Raw genomic sequence first — 12,383 nt, 5'->3', positions numbered from 1 at the left:
GGCAAGGGGCGCGGCCCTTCCTCTAGCGCCAATCTGTTGCGGGGACGGACGCTTTGGCCGGAGCCTCACGCAACAGTTAGCCCACATTAAGCTAGCAGAGAAAGAGGACTGCGTTCCTCCCGAGGTATTGTCCGCTTTAGGCGCTCCAGCCCGCGCGTCCAGCGCAGACGGGGGGAGACTGGTGCCCTCACGGTTTTGTCCCATTTGCAGTCTTATTCCATGGCAAACATCTTGATGGGCTTTCTAAAGCTGGAATTAAAAATTACATTTTTGCGCCTCGAGAAAAAGAAGAGCAATCCTAACAAAAAAAAATTTTAATTTTTTAAAAAACTTTGCCTTATTTGAATAAAAAAATGTTATTTCTATTTTTTAAAGAAAAATGTACTACTCTATTTCTTATTTTTTAAAAAAATTATTATTTCTAAAAAAAAGTAAAGTGAAAAAATTTACTTCAAAGTTATTTTTTTAAAAAGGAAAACTCAGAATAATGCCAAAAGATCCTGTTTTCTAACAAAGTCCAACATTTTTTTCAATTAATATTGCTCAAATCATCATGAATTATTTCCTAAAAAATTTCGGGCACCAATCAAATCTTATGACTGGTCAAGTAGACAAAAAGATTGGAAAATCGAATTAGAAAGTTGTTATAATAACCTAGAGAATTGGGCACTAATAATGATGAAAAACAATTACGGACCTTCAAGGCTTCAACTGTTAATTAAATTGCTATCGTCAAAAATTATTAATCAAATTGCTATAATGCTCATACTGGACATAATTTTTTTTAAAAAAACAATTATTATACTTCAATGTAGCTTTAAAACTTAAACGATAGTGTTGCGGGGACGGACGCTTTGGCCGGAGCCTCACGCAACAGTTAGCCCACATTAAGCTAGCAGAGAAAGAGGACTGCGTTCCTCCCGAGGTATTGTCCGCTTTGGGCGCTCCGGCCCGCGCGTCCAGCGCAGACGGGGGGAGACTGGTGCCCTCACGGTTTTGTCCCACAAAAGGGCCCTCGAGAGGAAAGGATTTCCACTTCCCATTTAAGGCACAGAACCTTTCCGCTACTAGCCGATGTGGGACTAAATTCGGGTGCACCCCCCCACAACATAGCCCCCCTAGCGGGAAGGTTCCTGTGGCGCCTCCCAGTCCTAGGGGGTAGTCTGCGGCAAGGGGCGCGGCCCTTCCTCTAGCGCCAATCTGTTGCGGGGACGGACGCTTTGGCCGGAGCCTCACGCAACAGTTAGCCCACATTAAGCTAGCAGAGAAAGAGGACTGCGTTCCTCCCGAGGTATTGTCCGCTTTAGGCGCTCCGGCCCGCGCGTCCAGCGCAGACGGGGGGAGACTGGTGCCCTCACGGTTTTGTCCCATTTGCAGTCTTATTCCATGGCAAACATCTTGATGGGCTTTCTAAAGCTGGAATTAAAAATTACATTTTTGCGCCTCGAGAAAAAGAAGAGCAATCCTAACAAAAAAAAATTTTAATTTTTTAAAAAACTTTGCCTTATTTGAATAAAAAAATGTTATTTCTATTTTTTAAAGAAAAATGTACTACTCTATTTCTTATTTTTTAAAAAAATTATTATTTCTAAAAAAAAGTAAAGTGAAAAAATTTACTTCAAAGTTATTTTTTTTAAAAGGAAAACTCAGAATAATGCCAAAAGATCCTGTTTTCTAACAAAGTCCAACATTTTTTTCAATTAATATTGCTCAAATCATCATGAATTATTTCCTAAAAAATTTCGGGCACCAATCAAATCTTATGACTGGTCAAGTAGACAAAAAGATTGGAAAATCGAATTAGAAAGTTGTTATAATAACCTAGAGAATTGGGCACTAATAATGATGAAAAACAATTACGGACCTTCAAGGCTTCAACTGTTAATTAAATTGCTATCGTCAAAAATTATTAATCAAATTGCTATAATGCTCATACTGGACATAATTTTTTTTAAAAAAACAATTATTATACTTCAATGTAGCTTTAAAACTTAAACGATAGTGTTGCGGGGACGGACGCTTTGGCCGGAGCCTCACGCAACAGTTAGCCCACATTAAGCTAGCAGAGAAAGAGGACTGCGTTCCTCCCGAGGTATTGTCCGCTTTGGGCGCTCCGGCCCGCGCGTCCAGCGCAGACGGGGGGAGACTGGTGCCCTCACGGTTTTGTCCCACAAAAGGGCCCTCGAGAGGAAAGGATTTCCACTTCCCATTTAAGGCACAGAACCTTTCCGCTACTAGCCGATGTGGGACTAAATTCGGGTGCACCCCCCCACAACATAGCCCCCCTAGCGGGAAGGTTCCTGTGGCGCCTCCCAGTCCTAGGGGGTAGTCTGCGGCAAGGGGCGCGGCCCTTCCTCTAGCGCCAATCTGTTGCGGGGACGGACGCTTTGGCCGGAGCCTCACGCAACAGTTAGCCCACATTAAGCTAGCAGAGAAAGAGGACTGCGTTCCTCCCGAGGTATTGTCCGCTTTAGGCGCTCCGGCCCGCGCGTCCAGCGCAGACGGGGGGAGACTGGTGCCCTCACAGTTTTGTCCCACAAAAGGACCCTCGAGAGGAAAGGATTTCCACCCCCCATTTAAGGCACAGAACCTTTCCGCTACTAGCCGGGTGCCCCCCCCCCCCCCCCCCCCCGCGCGCGCGCGCGCGCGCGCACACACACAACAGATAGCATTCCAATTTTATATTTTCTTGGCATTATGTCCCTTGTTGAACGTGTGCTCAAACGAAAAGCCTAATGCGATGGTCTCTGCATTGCTGGAGTCCAACGCCAACCATCAAATGGAGTAAACATAGTTTTAAGAGTTTTTTTTTACACAAATATTTTTTAAAAATTTAAATTAGTGTGAATACCTTCTTAAAATTTATTTTTGTTTTTATACTTTCATAAAATACTATTTCTATATAAATACTTCTAATATAATATTTTTTCTAACACCATTAATAAAAATCATACTTATTTTAATTAAAAATAAAATAAAATTTTAATTGCGATTTTTTTTGCACATCATCCATTAATAGTATTTTAGCCGGTTAATTTTTCAACAACGTTAAATAGTATGGATACATATGCAAAAATAATAATAAAAAAATATAAAATAGTAAAATAAATATTTTGTAAGAGTATATATATAAAAATTAATTTTAGAAAAGTATTTATATAAAAATTGATATTTAGAAGGGTATTAATGAAAAAAAAAATCTTATTTTTAAAGGAATGGGATCACAACCATCCATTTTTATGTCATTTGCATCCCACGTCCCCGCCGCGGGGCGGGCTCGGGCTCTTGCTCCAGTGTCCCTATGAATCAGTGAACCGTCCCTTTGAACCGTCCAAAAATCGAGACGGTTGCAAAAACACCATCAATCGGACGGTCAAAAATGCACATACGGACTGCTCCCCCACAACCAAGACATAAACACATCGGACGGCTGTGATTGACGCAATCGTCGGGCCAAGAGGATCCATGAGCGCTCCCAAAACCCTCATCCTATAAGGAGACGCCGGCCCCCTCGTCTGTCCCTAGGGTTATCGTGAGCTTTCGGCGTTCCGAGCTTCACCGGATCTTCCGCCTCCGACGCCATGGTACGCTTCGAACCCCCCTCTTTCCCCATTCCTAGGGTTCCTTAATCTGAGATCCGGTTCCAGGGCTTCTGTTGTTTGCTTATGCATCCATTTTAGATGAATCTTTTCCTGTGGGACAGCTCTATTTTTTTAAAAAAGTGGGAAAGAAACAAATATTAGTAGGAAGACTGATCAGGGTTTTGGTGAGCAAAGATTCGAGGTAGAAGACGGGAGTGATTCTATGTTGCTGAAAGGTTCGAGATATTTTTTGGAGATATTTTTTTGCCTTTTATCCTATCTCTCCAAAGAATAATGAGTGCTGTTAGATTTTGATACCTCTTTGTGCCTTCTCTGTGAGTGCCATTTTGTGAAATGTGTCCTGGTTCTGGGACTGTGATGGCTTGAGGTATCCTTGCTGCAGGTGCATTTTAGGGGAACAGAGGTTTGGCGAGTCATGCTTAATATTTTTATATATTTTTTGTTCTTAGAATTTTTTAGGCCAAACTCATAAATTTCACTTCCTTGAATAATTGTTCGAGTGTTTTAAGTGGCATCAGTATCAGTTTTAACTGAATGTGCGTCCGTTGGTGAATTAATATTGCGAGCCTGCGTGCGTAAGGATGTAAACTCTTGTAATTACATTTAAGGATCTTACAAGGTTGCTGATTTATTTTTTGCTTGTAAAAGAAGCTTATGCACACAAGAAATTATTCTGCTGCAATTAGGAAAAAGAAGAAGGATTCTGATGAAGATTTCTTGCTGCTAGTATACGCTCATGTTCCAAGTTAGCATCTCAAAGAGTAAATTTACAAGTGGCATTTAAGTTCAGAGCCTATCGTTGATGACAGTTCTGGAAGAGAGATTTAAGATGGAAGCTGCATTGGAAAAATAATGAGGGGGGTAGAAGGAACTAGCCCCTCAAGGGTAATCCACAATAGAATGATCCACTATTATGCAGCCTGATGCTTAACAATTTTCCAGACCGAGACATATTTCTATATGTACCCTGTTTGCCATAAATTCTTCCTCATAAACTTACATCTTAGTGCATAGGTGGTGGAATTGAAGTGTCTATTGGCCTTTGTCCTGTATGTCTCATGTTTACTAGTGGATATCAATAATTGGAATGGTTTGAGAAAGAAGTTGTTATAATTCTTTAGTTGTTTGACTCCTCCTGACAAGTGTGTTTTTTGTTTCTTCTTTTCTTGATGCAGACGAAGCGAACCAAGAAGGCTGGAATTGTTGGCAAATATGGTAAGCAAATTCTTCATAGCTGTTTTCCTTTGCTTGTCTATTTCTACCATTGCAGTAGCTGTTGCCTATTTTCTCCGATTCATTGTCATGTCTTGGGATCCAGGTACCAGATATGGTGCTAGTTTGCGAAAGCAAATCAAGAAAATGGAAGTCTCCCAGCATGCCAAGTATTTCTGTGAGTTCTGTGGAAAGGTATCATCTCATCTCTTGCATTGAGACTATCTTGTTGCTGATTATCTTATTATATGCTGACTGCAAAATGCTTTTTTTATTGCTCGTTATGAAGTAAGAAAATTGTGCTTAAATTTTAATTTTCGCAACATCAACTTGAAGTAGACTGAAGTCTGCTGAAAAGAGATAGGTATCGAAATACAGTTGGGAATTTATGATGAATCAAGTTAACAGAAGGCACTGAGTTGAATTAGTCTCTAAATTCCTTTTTTTTCCTCAAAATTCCATGTTCCAAATGTAAATTCATGAAGTTCTCCAACTCTTTCATTACAAAAGAATAAAAAAGAAAGTAGAATTTTGAATTGCTATATATGTGGCAGTTTGGATATTTCAGTTCTAGTTTGCAGACCAATTAAATCTGCAGATGTTATGAATCTCTAAGGTTCCAAGGATTAGAAATGTTTTTTATACAACAGTTTCCAAAGTTTCTTTGCACAACTTCGTAGTTTAATTTAGTGTGTTTTTAAATTATATAGTGTTTAGGATAGATTCCTTTATGCAATTCTGAGATAGGAGGCTATGCTTGAATTTTATCTGATAATGAAAAGGTTGTATCAGCCGTCTTTTGTGCACATCAATGTACAATCTTTTTTTCTTTTTCTCTTTGAGACGATATCTTAAATACGTAGGCTTAGGTGTGAGGTTCCTAGATACTGCCGCCCTATTTATTGTGGCACTATGTGGATGAAGGATGTGTTTTGACCTTTGTAAACCATTCATTCTCGAAGTAAATTTTATGTCTAGATAACTACTCCAGATCCTGCATTTTTCAAGAGAATTTATTATTTCCTCATGTTCTTTTCATTTCTTTTACAATATGTTTTGGATTTAGTCTTTTTCTCTTGAATTTTTTCATTCTGTTAATTTGAAGGTTGTGCTCACAAAATGCATATTTGGTATATTTTTATGTTTACATAGTATGCTGTGAAGAGAAAGGCAGTTGGAATTTGGGGGTGCAAGGACTGTGGGAAGGTCAAGGCTGGGGGTGCTTATACATTGAAGTAAGTGCTGCGCTGTTCTGCTTTCTGCTTGGAGCTATTGATACCTATAGATTGTTGTCTTTGTTATAATTTTGCATTTTATGATGTTAACAGTACTGCCAGCGCTGTTACCGTGCGGAGCACGATTCGTCGGTTGAGGGAAGCAACTGAAGGGTAATCGGCGAATGCGCAATCATGTGATTTTGGTAGAGTGAAGTGTTTTAAGGAGTGAATTTCATATGTTGATTTTTCAATTTAGCAACTCGAATTTGACTATCAATGATCAAAGACAATCCGTTCTAAGTTTAATCTTATTTAGGCATTTGAATTTCTAGGTTGCTTGTTTCTCACATTTAGCCTTTGTGACATTTGTTCAGAAAGTAATAGTTAGATTCTCCCGAAAGCAACCCTTTATATTTCTTGTGGTTGCATTTGCTCCCTAGATTGTCACAGTGTTGGTAACCCAACAACCTGTTGTTGATGCAAGTATGACTGCAGAGATCGCGTGGGTGGAGCATTGATTGGTGCCAGTTCCAACAGGTTTTGTTATATATGGGAGCAAATGTGGAAGAGTGGAGGCTAATTAAAGATCTTGGTAAGAGAAGTCGGTATGATGATATTAGAGGCAATCGCAGTAGATCCAAGCGGCGTCATTGCCGGTATCAGGTATTAATTGTAGGTCTGAGGGGGTTCGCTAAACTGAATTGGTACTAGGAGAACTATGGATGAAGCTATGCCTGTAGGGATGGCATCTCAGTGCATTGGTTCTATTCATTGTTCTGGTTCCACTGGGGAGGACTTGGTGACTTCTCCGAAAAGACAAAAGAGTGAGGAGGCCTAGAATCAAAAGACGACGTGGGAGATGAAGAAGAAATGAGGTCCTCGAGGGTTGTAGAATTGAAGACTAGGAGCTTAAATTTTAGAAGTAGCTTGCTGTGGCTTCCTCGAGATCCAGTTACAGAAGCAAAAGTGCTCTTGCTCGTGTAAGAACAGAGGGAAGCCAAGGCAACGCAGCTTTCAAAAAATCGTCCAATGCTCACCATGTCTTCAATGAAAAATTCTGCCTCCAGATGACCCACAATCCGATGGCTCTTCCTTCCTAGTTGGGTATTACGTGGGCGCCAATGTGGTTTCATGAGGGGTATCTTCAACTTATGTTGGTAGGCCGTGCGTAAATAAATTAAAAAAAAAGGTAGCATCAAATTTATTTTTCAGAAAAACATAGTATGAGGATAATTTATTTAAAATCCGAATTAATCTTGCAGGCTGCTAGCAGCACAAAATGGCTTCCTAATGTCCAAAACGAAATGCCCATGGCAATACCTTAATCACAAAATCCTTTTACCACAAAGTCTTAAACCACTGCGAATCCAAGAGTTCTTTTCTTTCTATGTTTGTTTGCAAAGATTTGTTTTTTTCTTTTTGGAAGATTAGCATGAGCTAAGTAGCTAACCTCCATATTTGCTATTCTATGCCAGCCTCCATTCTTGGAGGGCTATCTCCAACAGAAAATCAAATCTCACTCTTTTATCTAAATGGCATATAATGATACCATCTAAACAAGCGCTCAATGATATTTATTTGTGAGGATCTAGGATAGACAATGCTAAAATTTTAGGGTTAACATTAGATTTTGAGAATATTGTGTTTTCGTCATATTTGTGATTTCTTTCCTTAAACTATTTGAAAAAGGTGGTGCGCTATAGCCTATAAAATACTTTAACATCACCATTTGAGAGAACTCTTGGACGTGCTTTTCCACCCACTGCCGACCTCCAAATCTGCGAGAAAGTCCGAACAATGGACACCTTAAAATAAACTCCTCAATTAGTTGCTGGCCGAGAAAAGCCCATACTTCATTTGTCGTGTTGGTAACAGGGCATATATTAAGTAATGCAATTCAGTTCACTTTCCTTGGCAAGACTTCATGTGATGCACGTCGAACCTCAGCAAGTGCGACGTGCACATAATATGGGCAAGTGGTGTTCATCAGCATGGGAACGTGCTTATGTCCACTAATCTGCGGCCAAGCTACATCCTGTTTGTCCTTTTTAGATAATTTTAGAAAGATCCAGTCCGTGGCTACAATAGCTAATTTGGAGCTTTATCATTACTCATTATTTGGCATACTCTAGGAAATCAACTCAAAAAACTTTTTTCAAAGAAATTATATAAAATATCTGTTATGCCAATCTTACCCTATTCTATCAAAAAACTTAAGAATATTTTTGAAAAAAAAATTATTCTAATTTTCAGCTGGTGAAAATTAAAGTTTTCTACGTTCTATATAGAGTTTTTTTTTATAAAATACGGAAATTTTATTTCTATAGAAAACTACTTTTCTATCTATTTTTTGAAATCTTCAGTGAAATATAAGATATTTCTCCATTTTTTCATTGACTATACACCTTCTCCTTTTATCTTCTTGCGAACCGAATGGGTTTGCCAAAAAGGATAGACCAATTGAATAAGTTTTCTGAGTTTGTACATAATGATTATCCATGCAGGTATAATCTTGCATTCCGGTGAAAAACATATAGGCAGTTAATGCTGGAAGAGAAGAAAATAGGATGGCAGAAGATGAAAAGAATCGTATAATCCTTGATTTTTGGGATAATATATTTGGTTAAACAAATAATTTACCTTCTAAATTTTTTAGGGATTATGAATACCATGGCTTCTCTTAATTTGGAGTTTTTTTTTTAAAAAAAAAATTAGGTATATTGTTCATTATACTTCACCTCATCAGCAGCGCAGATTATTTGTTAATAATCTATGTACGCATTCCAACAGGCTAATAATAACTTCATTTCTATTACTGAAAAAAATAAAACTCTCTTGCTACATTTTTGTAGGGATGATGCCAACTTGGGGAAAAGTGGACGACCGACATTCAATTAAAAAAATAAATACAACGGATGCAAATAAGCGGAGTGCCTCTTAATTTTATTTTATTTTTTGAAAGGAACACTTTGAAAATAATAAACACTAGAGTAACCATAAACGGTGGTGATACTTTTCAAGAATTCATATTATACTGTAAAGCATGTATACAAATAATTCTCTTGCCATCGAATCGTTCCATGAAACTTGCATGAATTATTATTCAACATCAGAGATTGGTAGATTATAGAGATGCCAAATCCAATATTCCATTAATTAGCCGGAGGCAGCTGGGAATTAACTTCTTGCCGTGCCATTTTCATTCGTGGAAGTTCGGCCTCTCCATGTTTTCTCTGATCAACTTTTGTACCTTTACTAAATTGTGATATGTTCTCTCCTTAATACCCTGCAAATTCTATCGGTTCTATTTTTTTAAATAAATTTGGTGGTTATATTGAAGCCCAATAGGTTTAAGTCGGTCTCCAAAACTTAAAGTGTTTTTTTTTTCTCCTCTGCTGGCTAAAACAGATATTTCATACATCCAATAAAATCAAAAAATAAATATTGAAATGCTTTAGACAACTCCATCTCTTTAGTCAACAAATACTTTAAGAAGCCACCCAGTCTATACCTCATTAGCCTCTCTGAACACATGATTAATCTGAAAAGCTATCCGGCCACTCACAAAAGGTTTAAATTTGCTCGATTAGCAGATCGTGGACGCCGAGCTAAGGCTCATGCTCCTCGCCAAAATAAGAGACTCAAACCAACAAAACAAAAGCTCCCATGGTCTTAGATGTTTATAGATGTTTAAGACATGCTTGCCTTCAACTGTGGATCACCATTACAACACATGCCTTTCGGTGCGCCCATCCTTCTCAGATCACGGGCGGTTTATACCACAGCAGACTGTCTCCTGAGAGCCTAATCGTAGACCCCACGCCTAATCATTCACAATCACAAACTAATCTCTACATCCCATCTTATTGATACATCACACATACGTAATTTATGTCGACAAAGAGGACAGGAAATTTAAATCCACAGGGGGAGGAGGAAGCTGATTTCCATCTGATCAATAGGGAGCGCACGTGGAGCGTTGAAATCTCAGCCGTCGATTCTTTATATCGAACTCCCACAGGTGCTCCTGCTGAAGGATATTCCCTATCGTGGAAACGCCTGGCCACGGCGCCGGCGTGAAGCCGATGCACTTCACGCCGTCTGCCACGTCGATCACGTAGCTCTTAGCCGGCGGCTCGAGCTGAGCCGAGCCGTGGAAATGGACCACCAACTTGGGCACCGGCATTTCCGGGATGGCAGCCGTCCAATTGTAACAGTACTCGAACTGCTCCACGCCCACCCTCGGCACCCCTGCGAGCCGCCGGCTTAGAGCCGACACCACGGCCTCGTAGGCCGGCTTGGCTAGCACCGTCAAGCTCGTGCCGGAGTCAAGTATCGCCCCTCCCCCTTTCTCGACGTCCCAGACGGTCATCGGGATCTTTAGCGCCTCGCCGTCGACGGAGATGCCGGAGACCCTGACGGAGTAGTACGGCTCGAGCCACGGCTCCATGAGGAGCTCGGTTTGGCGCGCCGCGTAGGGGACGAGAGCGCCGTTGGGGCCGAAGGTGAGATAGCTCGAGACATTCTTGGGGCTAAGGTGGTCGACCAGGCAATAAGAGAACTTCCCGCCGAACGGTGCGGCGGCCCGCGACGCAAACGAGATACCGCTGTGCCCCAGCCCCAACACGCCGTCCGACGAGCGGAAGCTCGATCCGGCGAACGAGGACGTGCACCCGATGACCAGTCCCTTCAGCTTCGCCTTCTGGCCGTTGGATAGCATCACCGTCGCCGATTCATTCGCGAAGATGCCCTGCGCCGTCGATCCGTCCGAGTACCTGTCACAAGAGCGGTTAGTTAAAACCCCGCCGCGGGACATCTCTCCCGTCGGTTGACGGGACAAAACAACGGCAAATTTGTCGCCCTGAGGAGCAAGCTCCACACCGTCACGTTTGGTGTACAAGACTCGCATATATTTATTAACTCGTACGCTCTGATCGGAGGAATTGTGTCAAATTTCCAATTACAGGATCTTTCTTGGATACGCAAACGGGCTGGTACAGCACAGCATTCCGAGCAACTAAAATGATGACAAGCGTCTTTGCTAAAAAGTCTAAATGAAAGACAGCTCAGAGCTCAGAAGGAGACATTAATGCTATCGAGCTCTGCTTCCTACCCTCCGTTCAACCCCCTGCGAACAACTTATGTATCTCGGAATAAATTCACAATTTTTGAACTAATCTGCACAGAATCATGAAACTCTAAATTTGGTGGGGATTGGATGGATGGTGGCGCATTATTCTTACCCGTAATCGTAAGCGCAGGGGCTCGCCGGGGAAGGGCACGTGCTGAGCGAGAAGGGGAGGGAGGTCTTGCACATGGCCGACGAGCACCGGATCGGATCAAACGACACGGACTTCTCCGGGAGGAAAACTCGCCCGCCGCCGCAGCGCCGGCATTTGCGCGGGCCGAAGCGGCACTTGACCCACGTGAGGTCGCTGCCGGTGTCGGCGACCAGCACGAATCTCTGCGCCGGCGTGCCGAGCCGGAAACGGACGAAGTACTGCCCCGTGTGGGTGTACGCGCCGGAGGACAGCGGCATTGCGAAGGAGTCCGCCGCCGAGGTGGCGTTCTCGCAAGCCCTCCGCTGCTGCCGGTGGCGGCGCCGCCCGATGGTGCCGGCGATCATCCGCTGCCGGAGGTGGTCGCTCTTGACGAGGTCCCTGACGTAGTCGAGGCGGGTCACGGCGGCAAGGGGCGGCGGGCGGCGGTGGAGAGGGATGCGGAGGGAGGCGGAGCGGGGTTCGGTGGACGCCGGCGCGGCCAGGAAGACATCGAAGCCAATAAGGAGGGAGAGAAGGAGGAGGAATGGAGGCATTTGTCGGGGGATAGAGAGGCAATCGAAGAGGAGGGTTTAGAGACGTAGAGGTGGATAAGGGATGATGGAATGGGAATATTGCTGCGAAAATTTCATTCTCTCTTCCCCCCGTCTTCCTCTCTTCTTCATCTCCTCCTCCTCCTCCTCTTCTCTTCGTGGCTTGCAAGCGTTCTATCAGGTTTCACCTTCCAATTTATCTTCTACTCGACCTATAAGCTCGTTGTAAGCAAAAGGACGCGGTTTTTGCCGTCTTCTAATTGTTTTTAATTAAGAATCAATAAAATAAACATTAAATCTTAAAATAAAAGCGTGATAAATGTACCCCCATATTTTTGCTAGGCAGGTGGTTTGTGTCTGGGCCGGGAGAGAGAAGGGTGTGAGTCGTGGAGGAGAGAAGCGAAAGAAATGACCAGAACAATAATTGCATACAGTTGGGCCGCTACTAGAGCGCCGGGACCCGGCGCAGCTTAGATCCTGCTTCGTCGGGGAGACAGGCTAACGTGCGCCGCTAATTTTTTTATTGGGTGCTTTTGTTTC

At 42.3% G+C, this 12,383-nt stretch overlaps 2 protein-coding genes across 3 annotated transcripts; one reads left to right on the top strand and one right to left on the bottom strand.

Annotated features, from left to right (window-relative positions):
• Positions 1 to 3,443: 3,443 nt before the first annotated feature.
• LOC103709509 (large ribosomal subunit protein eL43z-like) lies at positions 3,444 to 6,337 on the top strand. Of its 2 annotated transcripts, XM_008794903.6 has the most exons (5): positions 3,444 to 3,584; positions 4,778 to 4,817; positions 4,921 to 5,009; positions 5,967 to 6,049; positions 6,143 to 6,337. In XM_008794903.6, the coding sequence occupies exons 1-5, from the start codon at positions 3,582 to 3,584 to the stop codon at positions 6,204 to 6,206; spliced, it is 279 nt and encodes a 92-aa protein (XP_008793125.1). In that variant the 5' UTR covers positions 3,444 to 3,581; the 3' UTR covers positions 6,207 to 6,337. The 2 variants fall into 2 exon arrangements, with proteins under 2 accessions (XP_008793125.1, XP_008793124.1); XM_008794902.4 differs by lacking the exon at positions 3,444 to 3,584 and having other exon boundaries at positions 4,772 to 4,817.
• Positions 6,338 to 9,683: 3,346 nt separating this feature from the next.
• On the bottom strand, positions 9,684 to 12,065 carry LOC103709508 (aspartic proteinase NANA, chloroplast-like). Its single transcript, XM_008794901.6, has 2 exons — positions 11,275 to 12,065; positions 9,684 to 10,806 (listed from the first exon to the last, which is right to left on the bottom strand). Exons 1-2 carry the CDS (start codon positions 11,844 to 11,846, stop codon positions 9,987 to 9,989), a joined length of 1,392 nt encoding a protein of 463 aa, XP_008793123.4. The 5' UTR covers positions 11,847 to 12,065; the 3' UTR covers positions 9,684 to 9,986.
• Between the last annotated feature and the right edge of the window lie 318 nt (positions 12,066 to 12,383).

This window comes from Phoenix dactylifera, chromosome 9, assembly GCF_051530095.1.
Source record: "Phoenix dactylifera cultivar Ajwa chromosome 9, Ajwa_hap1_PhDact_Kaust_v1.1, whole genome shotgun sequence".
In the NCBI taxonomy this organism is placed as follows: domain Eukaryota; kingdom Viridiplantae; phylum Streptophyta; class Magnoliopsida; order Arecales; family Arecaceae; genus Phoenix; species Phoenix dactylifera.
The sequence above is the reverse complement of the archived record's forward strand: the minus strand, read 5'-3'. Positions and strand labels throughout refer to the sequence as shown.

What these genes read in the sequence shown, in the direction of transcription:
- LOC103709509 (XM_008794902.4), top strand. Translation starts at nt 4,772, where the DNA reads ATGCAGACGAAGCGAACCAAGAAGGCTGGAATTGTTGGCAAATATG. An exon ending in TGGAATTGTTGGCAAATATG is followed by an intron (nt 4,818 to 4,920) that starts GTAAGCAAATTC and finishes CTTGGGATCCAG; the next exon opens with GTACCAGATATGGTGCTAGT. An exon ending in GGGGGTGCTTATACATTGAA is followed by an intron (nt 6,050 to 6,142) that starts GTAAGTGCTGCG and finishes TGATGTTAACAG; the next exon opens with TACTGCCAGCGCTGTTACCG.
- LOC103709508 (XM_008794901.6), bottom strand. Translation starts at nt 11,846, where the DNA reads ATGCCTCCATTCCTCCTCCTTCTCTCCCTCCTTATTGGCTTCGATGTC. An exon ending in CCCTGCGCTTACGATTACGG is followed by an intron (nt 10,807 to 11,274) that starts GTAAGAATAATG and finishes CTCTTGTGACAG; the next exon opens with GTACTCGGACGGATCGACGG.